At 38.6% G+C, this 22177-nt stretch overlaps 2 protein-coding genes across 2 annotated transcripts; both read left to right on the top strand.

Annotated features, from left to right (window-relative positions):
• Nucleotides 1–382: 382 nt before the first annotated feature.
• Nucleotides 383–9172, top strand: LOC145772161 (uncharacterized). Its single transcript, XM_082584008.1, has 12 exons — nt 383–500; nt 659–736; nt 1022–1366; nt 3368–3466; nt 3801–3919; nt 4436–4700; nt 5069–5182; nt 5867–5956; nt 7009–7142; nt 7465–7657; nt 8054–8235; nt 8953–9172. Exons 1-12 carry the CDS (start codon nt 383–385, stop codon nt 9055–9057), a joined length of 1842 nt encoding a protein of 613 aa, XP_082440134.1. The 3' UTR covers nt 9058–9172.
• A 2910-nt stretch (nt 9173–12082) lies between these two features.
• Nucleotides 12083–21840, top strand: LOC145767401 (uncharacterized). Its single transcript, XM_082579221.1, has 6 exons — nt 12083–12538; nt 13029–13114; nt 13774–14043; nt 16710–16843; nt 18232–18369; nt 19969–21840. Exons 1-6 carry the CDS (start codon nt 12083–12085, stop codon nt 20073–20075), a joined length of 1191 nt encoding a protein of 396 aa, XP_082435347.1. The 3' UTR covers nt 20076–21840.
• The last annotated feature ends 337 nt before the right edge of the window (nt 21841–22177 follow it).

The raw sequence follows: 22177 nt of genomic DNA, 5'->3' as shown, positions 1-22177 counted from the left end.
GAAACGTCGAATTTAAAGTTGTTGTTGTTTTGAAAATATTTTCACCTTTGGCTTATGACGTAAGGCTTATTGTTCGCACTGGTTCATAAAAATTGTTGATACATTTATACCAGAGTACCACGTTCGTTGGACTCGAACTGATGCAGAAATTGCAAAACAATTGTTTCTTGTCAAACTGGGTTGCTCCAATCTACCACTAACTGCTTGCAGCGGCTGCCTATTCAGAATACGTTTTCTGCTGCAAATCATAAAAGTATTTTTCAGCTGTTTAAAAGGACAAGAAAAAATCCTTTTGTCTTCAATCAGCTGTTGGTATACAATTTTGCGCTCACGTGGTGCAGCAGTCTTTTCTACGTCTTTGCTAATTTGGTTTCCAATGATCATGAGCTCTGCCACCAGCTGCTCAAACGAGGATTTGTTTCGCAATATGAACAGCTTGCTGGGAAACACTTTGGATCTACGTGGAATTGACAGTTCTGTCACACCATCAAACGCCACTGGTAATAGAACTCGTAAAATTCTTGAAAAAACGTAGCTAGATCAGTACAAAAAACTTTTTAAATCATTAAAATATGTTAATCGCTTGTTAAGTTACACGAATTACATTCGTTGAACACTCAAGCTGTGGGTTTAATTTGTTTTGTGATTATATTTTTAGAAGTCTTGCAGTTTGCCACTCCGTACACTGCATGGTCTGCTCAAGCTGATTCTCCGGTTATTACGACTTCAGGTTCAGGTGAGAAGTAGGCCAATATTAGCGTTGGTTAGCCTACTTTGCTGTGAGCGTTCTCACAAACGGACAAAAGCCTTGTCAATTCTTGACCTTATTTTGATGGAATGAATTAGAGCGTTTTAATTGGATGCTGTTTTCGACGTTGAGTTCTTTTTTTTGTTTTTTTTCGTTGTGGGCTTATAAAGTCTTCCAGTTGTACAAGTTGTCTCAGTTGAGAAGTAGCGTTGCACACGAAAGGTTTGCCACGTGAGAGGCGGTTGAAAATATTATACTTGTTACTTTTTGTAGAAACTTCCAAAGAAATCACTGGCTTCCTTCACAAGTTTAGTGAATTGAATATTTCGAAAGAAAACAATCAAAGTTCATTTTCCAAGTTGCTACAAAAGCAAAGCGCTGAATCTTCAGGCTCAACTAGCTGTCGAAAAGCAAACACCGAAGTGCAGCAGCGTTTGAAGGATTTACAGAAGCCAGTTTCTTCTGCACGACACGCGTTGTCTGAAAGCATTATGCAGCAACAGCAAGACTACTCTGCTTCTGATCTTCAAGCATTGAATGAATATTACGCCGATCAAGCGAAGTTGGATTTGGATTCCAAGTTTCTGCAACTAGTCAATAACCAGACTGGCAGGACAGGTATGTGTTTTGATTTATTACGTTTTCACATCGTAAAGATAACATAGGCTAGCTGGATAATTTTCTGAGATGCGGTTCTTTGCAGAGTGTTTTTTAGCCTACTAGCATAGCTGTTCGACATGACTCTGGAAAGCATTTTATTTGAGAGACAGTTCATAAAATAAAATGGATTTAAACTTATTCATAAACGAAACACGCATGTTTTAGAAGAGGCTTAATTCGAACCGAATTGAGACTGAAATTTTGCTCCACAACCAAATTAGTTAGCTACTCCTTCAAAAAGCATTGCGCAATCCTTGTTTTAAAAGAACAAGTAACCTAGACTAAGATGTTGAGTCGAAATGAACGTTTGTAGTTACAAAATGATTGATGATTGAACTACAAAACGAAGTGTTTGATTTAGACAGGCCTAGGCTTTGATATTTTCCGCGACATGACGAAGCGGTAGGTTGGCCAGCAGGCCTAAAATCAGCCAGTTATACAAGGTGTGGTTTCGACTTGAAAAAGCTGATTCAAAGCCATTATTTTAATTTCATGCGTTTGTTTTTGGACGGAAGTTGTAACTTAATGACTTGTATTGCCAATGTAACGGTAACTTTGTTGTGTAACTGCCAATAGCGTCGTAATGTGACTCTCACTTAATCGGATTCCAGTCTATAAATTTTCATGCATTGTTTTTGGGCTTATTTGGTTTATTTCACTGATCTGCAAAGATTAAAGGACGTGGCTACTTTAGATAAGCAATTCTGACCTAGTTTGGGATCGTCAAAGCCATTCAAAACAAAAAGTTGTATATAATTTGGAAAGTTTTGCATTCCTGGGCAATGGGCAGAGCGTTTTCTAACTTCATCCTGACCCTGGCAACACCTGTGGCGAAACAAAGCTTTTCGATCACAATCATGGCGATCAGCGTCGTAAAAATAGCCACTTCGAATATCAGTGCATCGCGATTTTTAAAGCCGTCTCGGAAACTCGATTTTTATTAGCCTACTGAAAAGCATGCTGTGTTGCCAGTTTAGCAGTTTTCCTGCAAACCAGGGCAATCTGGCAGCAATTATTTCGTTTGGCTGGCTAAAAGCAGTTTGGAAAGTCTTGAAAAACGACGTGGTAAACTTTTCAGATGTATGGCGGTTGGCGGTATCTTAAGAGTAATTGTTTACGGGTTAAAGCGTCTTGCAAATGGGCGGATTCGACCTCGGTTTTAATCAACTATCAATCAATCAATAATCAATCAACTTAACAAAATTTCGAGAGCTGAAAATACTGTCTGGCGTTGCTGGTTTTGCTAAATTTTAGACATTGTTTTGTAAGAAATCGTGCTTCTACTTGGCAACCCTTCTTACACTTTTGAACTTTATCCAGACAACAATCTGTCGTTTTTTTGCATTGATTCAATGTCTGCAGACGTCGTCGTCGTCGTGTGAGCGTCTGGGGCCGAGGGTCTATCCTTTTACCAGTGGTTAGACGTCTACAGTGGTTCACAGTGTTCAGTGGTTTTGTGCTCACAATTGCATTGGTTCATGCGCCTGGTTAGAACTTATGTGGAAGGGCAACTCAGTGTTTTTGCCCACGCATATGTGTACCTTTAGGACGATGTAAGATTTTTTTTACACAACCTTCTGTGAACTGCTCAATATCACGCCGTTTTCCGGTTCTGCAGATCGGTGCTCTTGCGAAAATGTTCAACAATATTCGCAAAGGTAGACTGTGTGGTATTTAGACAGGTTTTTGCTTTAGCTTGATTGGACCAGACCTTATGGAATATAAGGCAATTTCTAATTGCTTTATTCACACACCTATTGCAATGTCTACTCGAATATTTTCAAAGCACGTAGCCTACTATTCATTGACTCGTTCCTATAACTATGTGAACACCCCCACTGCTTTGTGTTGACGACAGTATCATACAATGTCCTCCTACTTTCGCGTTAAAATAATCAGACCCAATCACAATTGTTAGCTTACATACTAAACATTATTTCCAGTTCTGTTTTATTTCAGATTTTGGCACGTATCTCGAACAATTAAAAGCGGCCCCACGTTACAGCACTTCCTCATCCGATGGTCATTCAATGCTTCGCTATGGCGACCATATGCGAGGTAATGAATTTCTTCTGTACAATTGCTTTAATTTCTGACCATCACAGTGAGAACACTACCTGTCGCATAGCATAGGTAGAAGTGACAAAACGCCAACGTTAAAACGTGCTTGAGACCGGAATGAGTTATAAAATTTAGTGAAAACATAGCACGGTTGCAACACGTTAGGTCAGGATAAGGTTGTTTTACTTACGCTGTGATAGCATTTTCGTCATGGTCCTTTAAATCTTTTTGTTTACCGATTTTTAACATGTGGCAGGACCTGCACAATCGATAAAAATTAATGTGAAGACCTGTGCGTTGCATTCAACAAAATATTTATAATTGCTTTCAGGGCGTTCGTATGATTCCAGCATTGGTTCTGGACGCAGTGATGGAAGAAGCAGTCAGTCTTCCCCGGATGCGACGGAGCTGTCATCAATCTCCGACCCCACTTCTATCACGGATTTGTTGGTAAGTATCAACATTAGTCCAACGGAACAATTGTTCCCTTGCAGTAAAGCCAAGTTGTAGGTATTGATTTTTGAGTTCTCCAAAGATTGGGCTTGACTGACACACCTGTTACATTCAGTCTGACTAAATAATTGGTGTTTTAGACAAAGCATTTGCAATTGTCCTAAAAACGGTACAGACTGGTAGGAATTGCGAACTGTTACTATTTTTTACAATCATAATTTTTCCAATAGCAAAAACCCCATGGTATAAATGCCACCAATCCTGGCAGGCCTTTCACCTTGGAGTTTTTTTGCGGGTGGGTTTTTCATAATGGAAATGAAACAAGTTGGCTCAATGCGATTTGTACTCGATGCAGCATCTGCTGTTACTAATTTGCCAGGGTTATTCAATTTTCACAATAATTTGTTTATGTAGGTCTATGTCTAGCACTTAACATGGGATGGCTTACTGTGGCATAACACTGCTGCTTCATCCACGATTGCATGTCATTTTATTGCGTTTTTTTGTCACCAGAACGGATTGCAAGTTCTGCGATTGAGCTCTAATCCTGACGTGTTGTCTTCTAATAATGGACTGGCGATGCCACGAAACGCGGCGGATGTAGTCGATTCTTCTACGCCACGTTTACACTTCAGCAGCAACGGCGTTGCCTCCGCAGCCGCACACTCGATCAATCCTCCATTGAACCCTTACTCTGATCAATTACTCGACGTGGCGACACTTTATGGAGTTTCAGATAAAATGGAGTACGACGCCCGACTGCATCGGTCAGCTGCAGGTAACTAGTTCTACAGCTTGCAAGGATTTCATTTTTGCATTGTTTCAACCGCGACAGTTTTTGCACTAGAAACGTAACCTAACTTTGTAACGACATCGCATTTAAGCGAATTACCTGTTTGTGTAAGTAAAAACTTAAACTTGAACTAGTTGAAATTTTATAAACTTATCTGGCTCACTTGATCGTTTTTAAGACTTCAATAATTGTACTATCCGCTCAGTTCCGGTACTCACCGTTGTCTTCATGGCCGTTGTTTTTGGAAACAAATGCCACTTTGTTGTCGTATCGACGTCTCCAGATGGTTAAACAGTGCAGTAAACTGTCACTACAGTGTTTGTTTGCTTTTGTAACAAGTCTATTCCTCACAGCAACATGTGAAGCCACATGCGCGTGGAGTGGACAGCTCCCCTTCCGTCATTATGCCAACCCAACGTATTCTCCTAAAGTGTTCGTCGGTGGCGTGCCTTGGGACATCACAGAGGGTGAGTCTTTTGTGTTTCTCTTCCACTGTCTAAGCTTCATGAAAACACACTTTCGTCATCTCAAACAGACAACTCAACCAACATAGTCCATCTCAACCATATGTATCACGTATGGTAACATTCCATCAGTGTAAAATCAATCAACCAATGGTTTATTTGTCAGAAGATTCTATTTGAAAAAGATCATACTGAGGATGCTATATTAGCGAAATCGATTTGTGATTGCAAAAATGAGGCTGGTAAACTGTTTGTTGCGTTGAGTAACAAGACTGATTTGTCAGAAGAAAGAACATAGTAGGCTACAATCTTGAAATATACAAGCAATATAGGCTACACAATAGGTGATGCGTTGTCCTTTCTACGGGGCGAGTTTGGCTTGTTTCAATTTAATGGCTGCATTTCACGTTTGGGCAATGTACAATGTAGTGCTGCTTTTGTTTGGAAGGCCTGCCATTGAGCAGGTTTCAAAGCATGCAATTATTTTTCGTCATAGTTTTAACCCGCTGAATGGACTTTTTAATTTGTACTTGCATGCGTTGACCTAGATTAGGAGATCATCTCGTACGACGAACGCTTTCTCATACTAATCTAACGATTTTCCGTTCTGTTAGGGATGAGAATCGATTTCCGCGGTTGCTAAATTAATCTGCTCTATATTAATCATGTGCTGGTCATGTTTTTCAGCGGCTTTGCATATGACGTTTAAGCCTTACGGTCTGGTACGAGTCGAGTGGCCAGGAAAGGACATGAAGGGCCCAAGATATCCACTGAGAGGTTTGTTGGTGTTTTACTGCACGGCTGAAGCTAGATTATGGCTTTGGAAACGAAACAACCTTAACCCTTTGCGGTCAACAGGCGAGTCTGGCTCGCCTTTTCAAAATTGCCGATTTAGTCGTAAGGCGAGCGGCTGAAGCTAGATTATGGCTTTGGAAACGAAACAACCTTAAAAGTCGTTATTTCGTTTTAGCGCTAAACCGCTTTATTTCATTTTTGTTTCTAGTTTTTATTTTAAGGCCGATTTTTTTTTGCTGAACAATGATGGTTTGGCATACCCCTGATCTACTATAGGTTATTTGTGCTCCCTGCATAAATGCTCAGATGAGCCACTTTACCTCAAGTCCTGGTATTGAACTTACCACTTTGACGAACAAGCTACAGATAAGGGCGACAAGGAACAAGGAAGTGTAGTCGGCTGGCGCGTTGTTGTGCAAGCCACGCCAATAATCACGATTTCCTAAATATGAATTGAAATTTCAAAACTGTTTCGACAAGTTTTCTTGGATGTTTGAACTTTATCAGGGTCGGTGTAACTTGCCTTTGATGTTCATTTTCAAATTAATTTTGTGAACTCAGTCAAGCAAATCTAATTCAATAGATAGGTAGTTATTTGCAATTATTCAACATTTTCTAAACAAACTTATAATCTGGTGCATATTCATTACATATGACCCAAAGCGTTAATAAATTGTATTTCACGATGCCTCCATCGCAGTATATTTAACTCAATTTTGTAACTCCATGTCGGTATAATTTTTAAAGTTAAAATAACACAAACAACAAATATTCATTTCCTACCGCTCTCCTGAAAGTCCTAGTTGCTTTAGAGCTTGAAACAACAGCTACACTCCACCGCAGCTTGAATAGCCTCCATCAGCAACCTTGAATAGCCTCGAATCGAGGCACGGTCACTCCTGCTTTACATCATTGGACAAGCTTGCCCTGATGTTTCCACAGGGTCATTTTGTCACTTCACATCTTTTCAACGTCAAAATTAACGTTCTTTTGATTTGCCGTTTCGTAACGCCGTTCATCTGTTATTTTTCCAGCTGGCTATGTCTACCTTCTGTTTGAAAGTGACAAGTCAATCAAGAGTTTGCTGCTCAACTGCACCCATGACGTCACCACCAACGAATGTTTCTTTCGCCTCTCCAGCCGGCGCATGCGCAGCAAAGAAGTTCAGGTAGGTAGCAATCGGGTGTAACAATTGCGGGCCTACGGTTTCACTCGTAATCTCCAACTCGTCTTATCACTTTTTTGACGTTAATGAAACGTTTCCCAAGTTTGAATCGATGTAACATCGAGCTAGTTTGCTGGCTTGACAAACGCAGCACCGACGAGATTAGAGGTGTGTCGCTCATTTTTGGACGTAGTTCACGATTCTTCAACGCCAACACCGATACATCGTGTGCGCGCCTACATTGTCACATAATAAACCTCCGCTCGCTGATAAATACCTGTCGCTACCGCCAGGTAATTTTGTTTCTTTACTTTCACTTCTTCAGATAATCCCTTGGGTTCTATCGGACAGCAACTACACCAGAGTGCCATCTGCTAGACTGGACTCCAATAAGACGATATTCGTTGGCGCCCTGCACGGAATGTTATCTGCTGAAGGACTCGCTAAGGTCATGAACGATCTTTTCGACAATGTTGTATATTCGGGCATTGACACGGACAAGTACAAATATCCAATTGGTAAGCATTGTCATTTTCATGCCGTATTGATTATTTCCTCTGGTGTGCAAACGTCTGATACCAGTTTTAGTCATTCACCTAGTGACAAAGACAGTTCTGGTTTACAGCTTTGCCATTTCTGGGTTTTGTTCACTTTTTCAGGCGTTTCCCTGTAGAAAAATTTATCGTTTTTACGTTTTTGCGCCTGGCTTCCCAGTCAGCAAAAGTTGCTGTTTCTGCAATGCTGACATGTGGCGACGTTGCAGTGATGTAATAATGACCGCTTTAATGGCCGAGTTTACTACCCCAGCTAGCAAAATCCGTCTTTTGCATTGATTCAACAACGTGTTCAGATATTACATCAATGTAAAAAGAGGACGAACTTCGTTACATGGACTATTTCATTTTTTTGGTTAGGTTCCGGTCGTGTCACCTTCAGCACTCATTCCAGCTACATCAGGGCTGTCAAGGCCGCCTTTGTCGAGATTCGAACCTTGAAGTTTTCGAAGAAAGTGCAAATTGATCCTTACCTGGAGGATTCTGCTGTGTGCAACATGTGTCAGCTACAACAGGGCCCGTATTTCTGTCGCGAACTGCCGGTAAGTGAATTGGGCGAACTTATGGAGGGGAGACAACCCCATAGTAGTCTCGTGTGGCGTTTTCACACTTGAAAGCTCGGTGTCTTAGACAGTTTAAATATATTTCCGCGTTACTGAACTGTGTTGGAACCATCGGGTAGTACAGTCCATGGAAAGTCTAAAGTTTGCCTGCTTTGACAAGTTGGACAAATTGTGTTGGCTTCATCGATGCAGATTGGTAGCTGTTTGGGCATGACTGAATAAAATTTTATTATAACTGATCCATTCCTTTCTGTTGCATGTCAAGATACCTGGGAGGGGCAGCGTTGGCTCGTCGATAACGACTGCACCATATGGTCGATTTTTTTTGTCCAATATTCTTTTCCCTCGTGATCTAAAATAGATGTTAGTTCTTAAGTGTGACTCTGAGTGTAAACCTTCTCACAGCCCTGACGCTTATAACAATTTCGTCCCTTTTGTAATTCTGCCAAAATATGGCGAGTGGATCTGCTTTAATTCTGTTCTCCAGCCAAGGTCTACGGTAAAACGCCACTGAACTGTTCGCGTTATTTGCCACGTTGTTTGGCTTCGTTTTCTACGTCACTTGAATTTGCTCGCTAATTTTCTCCACTCTAGTGTCAACTTGATCATCTGTTCTAAGCTTGACAAGCCTTTTTCTTGCTCTCACATGGCCCACTTGCACTTCATTAAATAACAGCTGTTTTTTACATTGTTCAGGATTGCTTCAAATATTTTTGTCGCCAATGCTGGGAATGGCAACATTCTATTGGAGACTTTCGCAATCATCGTCCACTGATGCGAAACCAACGAAGACGATTTTAGAAAACTGCCTTAGACTGGATTGAACAGCCGTGAAGCGGTTGTTTTTTTTTGCTTTGAAGAACATTCTTTTTTTCAATTGCACCTAGTTTTTCTTAAATCTTTCTGTTTCATAGTTTGAAATTGAATGAATCATATGTTTGTCACATCGTAAGTACGTTTTGTTGAGCAAAGCCTTTGCTAATCAATCACAAATGCTTTTCATGGACGGCCACTAAGGCTGTCTGCAGAACCCCTTGGCCAAACTTTTACGCTGGGGCACCCGCTAAGTTTATTTATATTTCAGAAATACTGTATAATTGAACATAAATGTAGGCCTTGCTAGCTGCTGTACTGACGAAACGTATTTTAATCTCTTTTTTTTTATCTGGTCTAGTTATCAGCCGGATGCCCTAATTTTTGTGTCTTTTTGTTTGACTTTCTGACAACAGAAGCTACGTTAACAATTTCAGTGTTTATTCCACTGCTCAGGTAAGTTCCAAGCAGAACTTGACAGTAGCCGCAAGTCGCACAGCCTTTTGTTGTAGCAAAGTCTCTGTTCTGTTTTGGCTCCAACGAGCCCAGTTCTTTAAAATCTTTCATGTATCATAACTTGGTAAAGTCGCGTGGACCTAGGTAGCAAACTCCGTTCTTCTAACTTATTGGTTTAACATCTGGGGTTTAAATGTCTCCAGACGTTAAATTAATCCTTAAAAATCGGATTTTGCTAGCTGGGACCGACATTGTATTCTGTGGCGCCTTGTTGCGGTGCCGAATTTTTAAATTAACTTCCATTTGGATTTCTTGGTTTTCGTGTTTGCGGTTTTATTCCTCCAGGATGAAGTAAACTTTTTTCGGTCTTAGAAAATGAACTCTTAAAGAGCTTCTTTATATTTGTTGTAATTACATATTAATGCTTTTGACAAGGTGCATTTTTTTTCGCTCGCAGTCTTCTGTATGTTTTAAACGTATCCACCATTAGCATTTCTTCCACAGTTATGTTAATTTGCATGATTGTCTCAAACTAAAACTTTCTGCTTCTGTTTTACTCGGAAGTTTTAGTAACTTGTTGCTTGCTGCTTTGCGATGTTTTTTTTTTATGAAACTTTCAGGTTGACATGTCACCACGTGATTTTATGATTTCCTTTACAAATTTGTGGAAATCTTTGCGCCCCGACGGGAATGTCTCATTTTAAAAGCTTTCACAGCATCGGTGGGTAGTGGGAACTTCATTGTTGAATTCATTGTTTTTAACAAGAAATTTATGTTCTGTCTCTTGTTTTAATCAGACTTGTTTTAAAAAAGCTATAGTTAAAATTTTACACTTTCGTATTTACAGCGAAATATTGCTTGTAGTACGAACTTCAAGCGCCTGTGTTTGGCCAAAACGAGCTACTTACATTATACCAACATTGCTTGGCGTTGGGTTAATGTTAAAGTTTGTTTCGCTGTCAAAACATCTTGGTTTTGAAAAGTTCCAAGCACTTTGTCGCTGCGCTCGTTGGAGCCAAAATTGGATCTTGGGAGATTAACTTTTGCCCAATTAAACACGTAATCTCTTTGTACGAACTTCCGTTATCACTCGATTTCTGCACTCACACCAGTAATTGTTTTGCCCGGTATCTAATGCCACCATTTTAGGTCAAATTGTTTTCTTGGCTTGAAATGGTGTATTTGTAGAACTGTGACTGTTGTACTGTATTTTGTTCTATTTAATGCCACCGACATCAAATACGTCGTTTTTGTACATTGATTCGACATCTGCAAACGTTGTTAAAAATGGCTGATTTTATGTCTGGGGCGCTACGCTTGGTTGTTCGAGCATGTTTCGGTTTGGTGGTATTGTTTTCTCACCACTTGTGTATCTGACTGTTAACATGGTAATAAGAAAATTTTGTTCGTTTTTTTTTCTGTCTGTCCCGCAACCTCATCTCATGGAAGGCATAATGACCTGTTTTTTGTTAATACATTCCTAGCACTGCATTTTGACCTTGCTGTATTCGTTTACGATAGGGTGAGTTTCTTAGCCCAGTTCTAAAACTTTCATACGCCTCGTAATCGGGTTTTGTAGCCTAATGTAATTATGCTTCAGCATTTCATTTATTTTAACCTCATCGCGAAATCAAATTGCTGCGATCTCGAAATGAGTGAAGACAAAAATTTCAAATGAAACAATAATTTATTTCGGACGTTTCTACGTAAAACGGTTAATCCCAATCAACAGAAGTTGTTGCCTATTGAAGTCAGGCTAGCCAGCAGCGCAAAACAGACTGGTTATTTGAGTAGGTAGTGGCCTGGGTCTACAGCAGGGCCATTAAAAGGATAATCTGGGTCCGGTATCAGTATCATCCTCTGGCACTTAAAAATGTGTCTTACATTAAGAGAATATTCAATGGTTTCTTAAAATCATTCCTGGTCCAAAGGTACCTTCTGAACCTCCTTGTCAACGGTCACAATAGCCTAGTTTTTAAGTGGCCTTGCTACAAGGCTTACAAGCAACAAAAGCATACCTCAATCAAGCGAAAAACTTAGAAATTTCGATACCAGCTGCTTAATTTTATACATTTTAGTCCAACATAAATCAATTGTAGCAGATGAATGATCTATCACTGCAAAAAGACGTTCGTTTAGCTCGATCATACATAAGTTGCGTTGAAGAAAAATAGAAGATAACGTATCAAATAAAGCCATAATAAAGAATAAACAAAACAGATATCAATCTCAATGGAAAAGATAGTGGCCCCCAACCCTCCATTGCATACGCCACTGTTATGACCTATAAGGGCTGTATATTGCGAAAAAACAGCGTGCATATTGCAAAATAAACAACAAACAAAAGTGCCTGCTTTGATGCTGGTAAAACAGAGGATAGCAGTGCGCTTTGTGACGTTGCTGTTGATTCATCGCATGAACTGTGCATTGATAACAGATGCTTGTCTAAAAAGTGACTGCAAGATAGGCTATACTTGTTTTTCAGTTTTTTCTTCACAACTAGGCACTAGTTACTGGTCTTGTGTAATATTTCAACACTTCCAGCAACTAAGTAGAAATGACAACGAAAAGTCAGTCCAAAGAACGGCTACTTGATAATGATAAAAATGAAGGAGAAAGTAGTAAGCAAAAAGGTTTACAAGAAGTCAACGTTGAAATTGGTGGAAAAAAGCCAGTAACTGTTAATCAGGTAGTGGTTATTTCCCCGGGGCAAGGCGGAGAAAAAAGCGACGATTCAGAAGAAGAATCTCCGTCTCATATAAATATCAATGCGGTAAAGGCAGCTCAAGGAGACCAAGATAACCAAGAAGAAAACATGACCTTATTGGACAAAGCGCTGTTGTACCGACAACAAAACCCTCAGAAATGGAGAGAGCGGCAAATAGAAGACGAGTTGAAACTGCAAGAATCTTACGGCATTTACCCAGACGACCCGTTTCTTACAAATTATTATAAAAGATTGGATGAAATTCAAGAAGCAGGAGAAAAAATGGAAGAACAAAGACGACGTGAGGTGACATATCTTTATAAAGACCTTTATATTTAATTTTTATAAAGGATCAACATACAGTATGCTTTAAAAACTTCACCGATTCACTAATCGCTGAGCCTTTAAACTGTTAGGGGTTAGGGCCATTTTACTTTGATGTAAAAAATTATTTTACTTTGTATTGAACGTAAAAACTAAACGTTTTTTAAGCTTGCTTGTGTATAGATTTTGGTTACAATTGCATGAGTTTATGTATAATATTGTAAGCCTAATGGTATTTCGATTTTGCCGTCTGCAGTTTCACACAATGATGATGAGGAAATCGCTTTGTTTGTAACAAACGCTCATGCATGTTTTATTTCGCAAATACAATGCATGCATGCTGTGTTTTCAGTTCCAATTCGCATTTATCAAAAGAATTTAGAAGCCTATCTTGTGAATAAACGTCTTTGATATATTAATAACTCAAGTTATTGAAGCCAATTTACTTCTAATAAAAAAAATTAAATTTCAGCCTCCTAAACTATTACTTCTGTTAGAATTTAACTTACCCAGAGTTTCATCGGCAAGAAAATCTAGTTCAGTGGAAACATATGCCAGGTTTGTACAATAGTCAAATAGCCTACTGTACAGTTTATCAAGGCTGTTTGTTTCGAAAGCAAAACTTTGTTTCGCATCATTTCTAATTACTACTGAAATAAAACATACATTTATTTCATTTCGACAAAAAAAAAAAACATTACCCTACTTCAATGCTATAGCTTCCTAAATCCTAATTGATTAAATGATTCGAAAGTGAATAGCCTACCTTGACATGGGTTGAGAGCAACTCACATCTGCGATGGATACAGCAGGCTACAGCGCTTTACTTCAAGACACTGTTGTTGTTTTTGCTTGATTTCTCCGCTTTCTTGGTAAGAAAGTACGCTTTGTTTATGCTAATGCTAACGTTTTCACAACATAAAACATATCATACATTTCTATACTCAACAACTCAACCTGCGAATTAATCTTGAGTCTAACTAGGCCCTGCTTCATGAGAGTTGAATAAAACATTAAAATAGCCTACTGCCCAAAAAAACAGAAAATCAAACTTTCCTGTAGAGACTCTCGCACACTCGTGATTACACATGATGAAATTTGAAAAAGTGTCACCCGATTTTAATGCCCTGCATTGAAAAAGTGTGAGCAATAATTCATTACATTATCTTTTTCATTATGTTTGACTAAAAACTAATAATAATTTTGTTGATTTGCAGCATGTCAGCAAATGGTGTGAGTGTGTTTGACAAAGATGAGAATTTTTTGGACATCTTCAAAAAGCAGAGCAGTGAATCAAGAGGGAGAGAGACTGAAATGTTGATTACAGTCACCAAAGGAAAGAACTTTAATAATGTCATAGGAGAAAACGAATCCAGACTCAAAGAATGCCGTCTCAAATGCCAGATTTTTCCAGACTGTTTAAAAAGAAAAAAAGGACCGGTGTCAAAAACTGATTATGTGTACTGCAACACTAAAGGAACCACCAAGTGAGTGAGCCTCAATATTATAACTGTTTTTTTTTGTTTTTTTTTATATTGTAACAACTATCTTCATACGCACGAAAAGTCAGGTAGTTATGAAAGATTAACAGAATGAACAATTGACCTGGAAAAGCGTTTACCGAAGCAACACATGATAGACTAAGTCGAAAGCAAAGTCGAATTGTTGAGGCTTTATCCGCCCCGTTAGCACAGTGGTTACGTGCCAGACTGAAGATTGATTGCTTGATTGAATCTTTATCCTCGGACTGGGAAAGCTTCTTGCAGAGCTTAATCCTGGCAGTTTCGCGTACTTGTAGAGGCTTTGAATCACTGACGCAGGCCCGGTCACCGAGATTGACAGAGTGAAGTTTCCGATTGTTGAAGTCTTTTTGGCGCGGAACTATTCCATGCATTAGATGCCGCTGAATGGAGAGCAGTCCTTAACGTGCGTTGCTCAATCGCACACCCCGAGAGTCGAACCAGCGCCACTTGATCTTGAAGCTTCGTTCCAGAAGTCACGCGCTAACCAACTGAGCTATTAAGCCGTGCTGGTATGATTCTTGGGGTGTGCGCTTGAGCAACACATCTCAACGACTGCTCTCCATTCAGCGGTAGCCTATCTAATGGATATCTAAAGCCTATCTAAAAGAAACTTGATCTCAGTCTCATTGGCCATCTTCGGAAACGAAGGGCGAACATCATCATCATCATCATCTAATGGATGGAATAATTCTCTTCAAGAATCGGAAAACTTCACTGCCTACCTCAAAGCCGGCACTGTGTCATGAGCTTCTACCAGTATGCGAAACTACCAGGAATAACCTATCAAAACTTTGTCAGTCCAAAAATAAAGATTCAAAAAACCAAACCAGCTTTCGATTACGATAAGACTACAGGGAACGACCTATGTTTTATACACACAGGCCTTCTCAACTTGCGAACCTATAATCATGACGAGACAGATGAGATTTTGATTTTTAACTTCACACTAAATGTGCTTTTATATCGCTTTGCAATGATAGATTTAAAAAATCAAAATCGCCAAAGTTTGGTCACTGAATCTCAAATCACTGTAAAACTAGCCTCATGTCAATAGAATGACATGTTTATGTTACCAGTGTTGCCAAACGCTTTTCGATTTCCAACACAAGTGCCAATATAATATCTTCTCCAATTTTTGTATCATCAAATTAGCACAAAAGTAAGTTGAAATTACACAAAATACACACAAAGACTAAATTTATCAACTACTACTCAGACTATCAATCTATCCTTGCGGTTCTGACTGCTATCAAGCGTAGCAGATCGGCCTGCAGTCAAATTTGAACCTTGTATGTTGGCATGGCCTGTGCATAGCCTATAGGTCGACATGGAAAGGATCTTATGTGAACTTTATACTTACACTTTGTGTTTTAGAAGCTTTTTTTTCAAACAAAGGTTTTGCTGTATGTTTTTATAATTTGAAATGATTTATGTTACAAGATTAAAGGCTAATTTCCTATAATTTTTCTGTTTTTTCGGCTTATATTATTGAACATAGGCCAGCAGTATTTTGAAGATAATGCAGTTAAGAGGCCCGTGGCCAGGCGCGAATCTAAGAGTTTTTTTCTGGGGGGGGGCCAGAAAATTTGAAAATCAATTGAAAGGAAAGAAAAAGCTAAACAAATGTGAACAATGATACTACGACTGTACGATATGCTGTAAAATAGACATTAAAACAACCATTTTCATCAATTGTGATGCCGAGGGACTAATATCAGCTGTTTAGAAGCATATCAAACCATTTGATGCGGAAACATACAATTTTTCACAAAATTTCGGGGGGGCCCGGGCCCCCTGGGCACCCCCCATAAATCCGCGCCTGCCCGTGGCAATAAACATTTGCAAGCAATTCAAGAGAAATTCCGGCACATTTAAAACAAATTCGCGCACGCTTCACTCTCCTGATGCGCTACCACATTTCTATAGGTCTGCAGGTGCAGTGATGCACCCTGAGGTGAAAAAGGTTAAAAAACACTGCACTACAGTATAACATGCGGATGCCTACACTTGCTCGAAAGCGATAGCCTGAGATCAATAAAAAACAACTTGAGCCAACATGTCGATGAAACCGATTGCATTTCAGCAAAGAGATTGTTTTATGAAAAACTTTTCATTTTATGGAAGCTTTTTAATAGAAGTGTACCTTAAAAAACATTTTTCTTAAATAGTTATACGTGCACTTTAAAAGTTTGCTGACGGCTTGCTGTAGAAGGCATCGTCTTTCAGAAGTTTTAGTGAGAAAGTAATAATTGTTTAATTTTGCTTGTTACAACTCATAAAAGATGAGAGAAGCTACTCTGCAGTGTGCTAGCATATAACGCCCATAAGCTGAAACTAAACGGAAGCATGATAACTTCCGCTTTTCTGTTAAATTGTCTCTATATTTTGGCAAACTATAGTCTACATTAGTGAAACAATTTAATTTTCTGTGTCATCTCATGTAGGCTTGTCCTAGACTCCTAGTGATGTTACCTCGAGAATAAACAAATTGCTCTAAAACAAATTTGATGCTTATTGAACCCAACTCATTCTAAAACAGCAATGTTTGCATCAATTGTTTATCAATTTGCAGAATAACAGAAGAGTTCATGGTAATGTATAGAAAAAAATGAATCTTTTTTTTCTTGTAGATGGAATCACGTGTTTGTGTTGAAAAGGTTTTCAGCTGAAGAGTTAGCTGAGAAATATGTTCTTCTGGAGGCTGTTGGAAAAACAAACGACGGAAAATTTGTACTTGGACGAACAATCCTTGCAGGAAAGAAAGGTAACCTGCAATAGATTTTTTCTTGATATTTTATACCTAAAATGGAGAGATTTAACAACAGATTGATAGTGCGAAGAAATTAATAACCAAGTTTGTGGATTTATTGTTAGTAGTTCGTCAGCATTTGGTTTTTCTGAGTTGTTAGTAAGCAGTGCCGGTCTTAGGGTATTTCGGGCGCTGTGCAGAATATGCTTTTGCGGGCCCCAATGACAATGATCCAATTCAGTAGCGTAGCTGGGTATTCTGAAAGGGGAGGAGGTTTGATGGTCGGTGGGCGAAGCCTGACGACGTGATCGCCGAAGGCAGCACCCAGAGGCGGGGGGGTCTGGGGGCCTCCCCCAGAAATTTTTGAAACATTACTTTGAATTTGGGGCATTCTGAAAGCATGTTCAACAAAAATTTGGGTATGAATATTACTGTAAAATAGTGCTGTCCGGTGGCATAGCAAAAGGATAACATCATGCTTTCTTTGGCATTTTTCGGAAATAAAGCTATGTCTCTATGTTGAGTCTGGATGCAACCTATTTCGTCCCCTGAAAAATTCGTACCCCGATTTCGTACCCTGAAATCGGAGTTACAAAATCAAATTTCGACCAATTTCGTCCCCTGAAAAGATCGAGAGAAATTTTGAAATATTTGCGGCAACTCCGATCATCGACTTCGGCTCTGTTGTTTTTTTTCTCGATCTTTTCAGGGTACAAAATGTTCAGCGAACGAAATAGGTTGCACCCGTTGAGTCTTTATGTTTTCTTGTTGCTAATTCCTTTGTTGAATTTTTCCATTGGAAATGACAAAATTACTGCATTTTCTGAGTAAATTGCGGGCCTCCTAATTTGCGGGTCCTGTGCGATCGCACGGTTTGCACACCCCAAAGACTGACACTGCTAGTAAGCTAGCTTATTTTTGTGTTTGATTTATCTAGGCTTGTGTCCACTAAAATAAGAAAGTCGTCGAAGTATTAATCTTCATTATCATCAACTAATTTTGATTATACAGGACATAAATTAATCGTTAAATAGATTTGAGAAACACATATGATTAATTTAAGTTATTAAGCAACAAATCTCAAACCACAATCAGATTAACATAAGATCTCTAATTAGTATTTTTGCTATGTTGGTTACTTGGCTTCTGGAGTTTAGAATAGCCTACACTCTCCTTACGTACTTGTGCTGTATAGCCAACACAGCCTACATTCTTACCCGAAAGCAATCGTCATGTTTCAACGGCTTTCAATATTGTTTTTATTGGTCTTGTGATTTTCTATAATGCTTTAAATGCTTTTTCTTCTTCGAAATAATCCCAGTCAGTAAATCAATCAATGCAAAACGTGTTTAATTTGCTAACTGGAACATGATTTAATTTCCACTCACATGGTTCTTCTGCAGCCATTGTAAGCGAGGAACACGCCACTGACCACAAATTGGCGCTCACAGAAGAACAACGCTCGAAATGGCACCAAGCGTTGGACAAACCTGGCACATCAGTCACTGTTAATATGAATTTGACGCCCGTTAAAAAGAAATGTAAGATATAGATGATTTGCATGTTAACATATTGGAATATGATATTGTAAAAGAATAACTTTAAAGACCTTCACCGAGAATTGCTATCAGGGCCTCTGAGAGAAATTTTCACTAGGGGTACGAAGAGTCATTCCGGGCCCCCCTCTCACTCCGGGCCCCCTTTGTCTTGGGCAAAAAGTGTGATGTTTGCTTAGGCGTATTGCACACCACACAACATTTTACTGGACAATTGGACATCTGTGCGCAATAATAGCATCAGGCTGCAATAAAACTATTATTTTGTGTTGTGCATATCATGTGATCTGACCCTCGCCAATTTGTGTATCCTGCATTGAATTCGTGTGTCAGTTGTTGATGGTGCTGTACTGCTGTTGAGAGGTGTCGCTTATTGTAGGCTACATCTTTAATGTTAAATTTTTAAATTCATTTTTTTATTTCTCTTTGATGTAGCTTATAATTATTTCTGAAGAGGACATTATGTGATGTCGAAAACGTTGGATTTAGTAGTTTTTTGATGTTTTTTTTTGTGTGTTTAATGTTAAATCCGTTGACGTTACTGAGTGTTATATGTAGGCTATCTGGTACAAGCCAAGCTCTCTACCAAGGCTCAAACATAACATCTTGTTAAAACATAATCAAGTTAATCATCTGAATGATCTGACCAATCCAAACCTTTCTTCATTAACTTTTGCATTCACCACATGCCCAGCACTAGCAGAGCTGAACGAGAGAAGTCACTTTTTTTAACTCCGGCTCCGGTCCTGCTCCGAAAGTATTCTCCGGCTCCTGCTCTAACTCCAAAATCATTTTGAAGTGAAATAAGCGTGAAACTACTATTGTCAAATAAGTTAGTTTTCAAAAAAAACAAAAAAACACCCGGGCTTTTTACCTGGGTTTTTCTCAAACCTGCTTTTACTACACTATGCCCCTCCCCCCCATAGGACAGGAGAATAACTAACTTGTATGATTTAATTTAGGGTGCTTTTAACAGAACATTTTTGCACGTAAAGCATTAAATTACCACTTTGGGCCCCTAATTTGCTCGCAAAGCACTCGATTACCTTTCTGGGCCCTTTTGCTAGATTACGGGCCCCCCAGGACTATAAAGAATAACAACTTTTATGCTTGAAATCAGTCGTTTAGGATGGTTTTAGCCAAACATTTTTGCGCGTAAACTATAAAACCACAATTTCAGGCCCCCCAACAAACACAGGCCTGGGCCCTCAAGGGTACGCCGTACCCTCCGTACCCCCCTCTCATAGGCCCTGATTGCTATTAGCAGCTATGTCAAGTGCTACAGAGCAGTGGCGGATTCAGAGAGGGGATATTGGAGCGATCCCCCCCTCTCTAAAACATAGAAAAGTAATTTTATTCACAGTATAGTCGTAAGGCCGGACTAATGTAGACCTACACATTATTGTGTCTTGTTGAAATCGCCCCCTTATACTTGCTTAAGACTACAAGACTATACTTGCTTAAGACTACAGAACGTATTGCTAACTTAAAACTGTCATTTCAACTATTTTATTTTTCTTCATAGACCTACAGCTTGGCGTGATTATAGTTAGTTGTTTTAATTGATTGACGTTTTTATTTCAGTTTTGAAGGGTCCCAGCGTGATGTCGTTGTTTTCAAACGAAATGAACGAAACGTCTAAAAACATACCAGATAAGAAGAACCCCTTGAAAAAAATAATCATCGAGTGAAAGTTAGGTCTGTTGTTTCAAATACAAGAGAACATTCGCTTTGACTTGCAAGCTGCTTTTGATCACATTTTCTGCAAAAGACTTTTGAAATTTGTTCTATTCCAATTTTATTCCGATTATAGCAAACTGTTGTACAAACTTTTTTTGTATAGTTTTACAGTTATTTGAGATGTGTGTATAGTAACCTTGGGTTTGTGTATCAACTCATTGCAGTGTAACCTACTATGAACTTGAGCTACAGTACAGTGTATACCAGCTACTATAGGCTGCAAACAAAGATTTGGATTTTTGATTTTGCTTGAAATATTAAGTGTTAAGAAACTTAAAGTGTAATATCGCTAAAAAATAACTTCGGACTCTACCTCTAGAGCTGTTATTGTTTTGTATTAGAACTCTTTGATATCACTGAACTGCATGTTCAATTCAATTCAATTTATTTTTCTTTGTCGGAAAACAACAGTAATGATAAAGTTACAAATAGTGAACGGGAACAAAACCAACAAAAGGAAAAGGTGGCAAAACTACAAAAGTTTAAAACGTGCATGCGATGCAAATTTAAAGGTTACGTACACGAAAGTAAATTAAGCACGGCCACCAAACCTAAAGAGTTCAGCCCTTTGTACGTGCAGGCTTTAGCTACATGCGTTCGGTATTCTAGATGCAATTTCGAACACGTTTCAACAGTCTATATCTTCTGCTTGATGTTACAAAATGTGCATTCTAAACTTTGCTTCCAAGCGAAACAAAAAAAGAAAATCATAGAAACAATCACAAGTAATATCGAGAAATCTCTTGACAAATCTTGTTATTCTGTATGTAAATTCTGTTGCAAATGTGGATTCTCAATCATAATATAAGTTTTGCTGCAATTTATTTGTTGAACTTCCATAAAAAGTTGCAAGTTAGCTCTAAAAAATACAGTGTAGGCTATATGAAGTTGATGGTTGTTTAGAAAATGCCACAAAACTATGTGTTTCATAATTGGTAAATACTTAGCCTAATGCTTAATTCTTTGCATAGAGAAAAGTTTACACTTTTAATGAGTGTCATAAAAAATTGTTTTTAAAAAAAACCGTGATAAAACATTGGTTTACATGTAATTTTGAATTTGCGTAATTTGCGTTGACCTAATTGGACAATTGAGATAACTTTAACTATGGGAATCTCCATGTTTTTTATTTTAACTCATCATATTCAATTATTCTTGTAGTTCCTTCAATTTGGTACCAATGCATCTCACTTCAATGTTTCATAAGTGCAATACAATGTTCTTTATCTGCTTATTATGTTTATTGTTTAGCTTTAGTTGAAGGCTAAGATATCTTTTATCTGTAAACAGCTTAGCTTACTGTTTGCATTGTACCGCCGCATAACATTGGCTTGCAATTGTTCACGTTTTTGTGTGCCTATCTATAACGTCTTATATCTGTGTTAGATATCCCTGGGCGAAATGCTTTTACAAACATAACTACGGTAACTGAATTTCGTGTCACTTAGGGTAGTTGCTATAGCTTACATGCTTGGTTTGGTTGTTAAGGATTTTTGTTTTAAATTTTCATTCATAAAAAACTTATGATTTATTCAGCCTTCTTGTTTATGTGACCGTTTTGCTTCTTCTTCCTTGTAAATTTTGGTTAAACTACAAGCATTTCTTTTCTGTATTTTAAACAAAAACCTTGCGATACTTTTAGCCTCGTACCGTTGCTTTTTGTAATGTTTACTGTGTGTTACATGTTGTTAAAATAAATGCAGTGTATCAACTGGATATTTGCGGTTTGCAAATGACTTAAGTATAGCTACCGGCCAAGACATATGATGAAACCACCTCACAGAATTAGGCTTAGTCTACCACCTTGACATCTGCTAAAGCTATCACCTGCTAAACGTAGCATGCTATTTTGCCTTTGGTTGTACCTGTTGCAAAGCCTACGCTGCAGTTATCAAAATGCGTTTGTATAACGTACAGAAGATTTTCAACGTTATGCACAGGTATGTGATTAAAACGGACATTACACCCTGTAAGAAGATTATTGAGACTTATATTTCAACATTAATCTTAAGGTGCGGTTTGTGGCCTTTGTGCAGCCAATTCCATTTATGAT

Source organism: Aplidium turbinatum, chromosome 1, assembly GCF_918807975.1.
Source record: "Aplidium turbinatum chromosome 1, kaAplTurb1.1, whole genome shotgun sequence".
NCBI lineage: Eukaryota > Metazoa > Chordata > Ascidiacea > Aplousobranchia > Polyclinidae > Aplidium > Aplidium turbinatum.
This window is presented reverse-complemented; position numbering and strand designations above follow the sequence as displayed.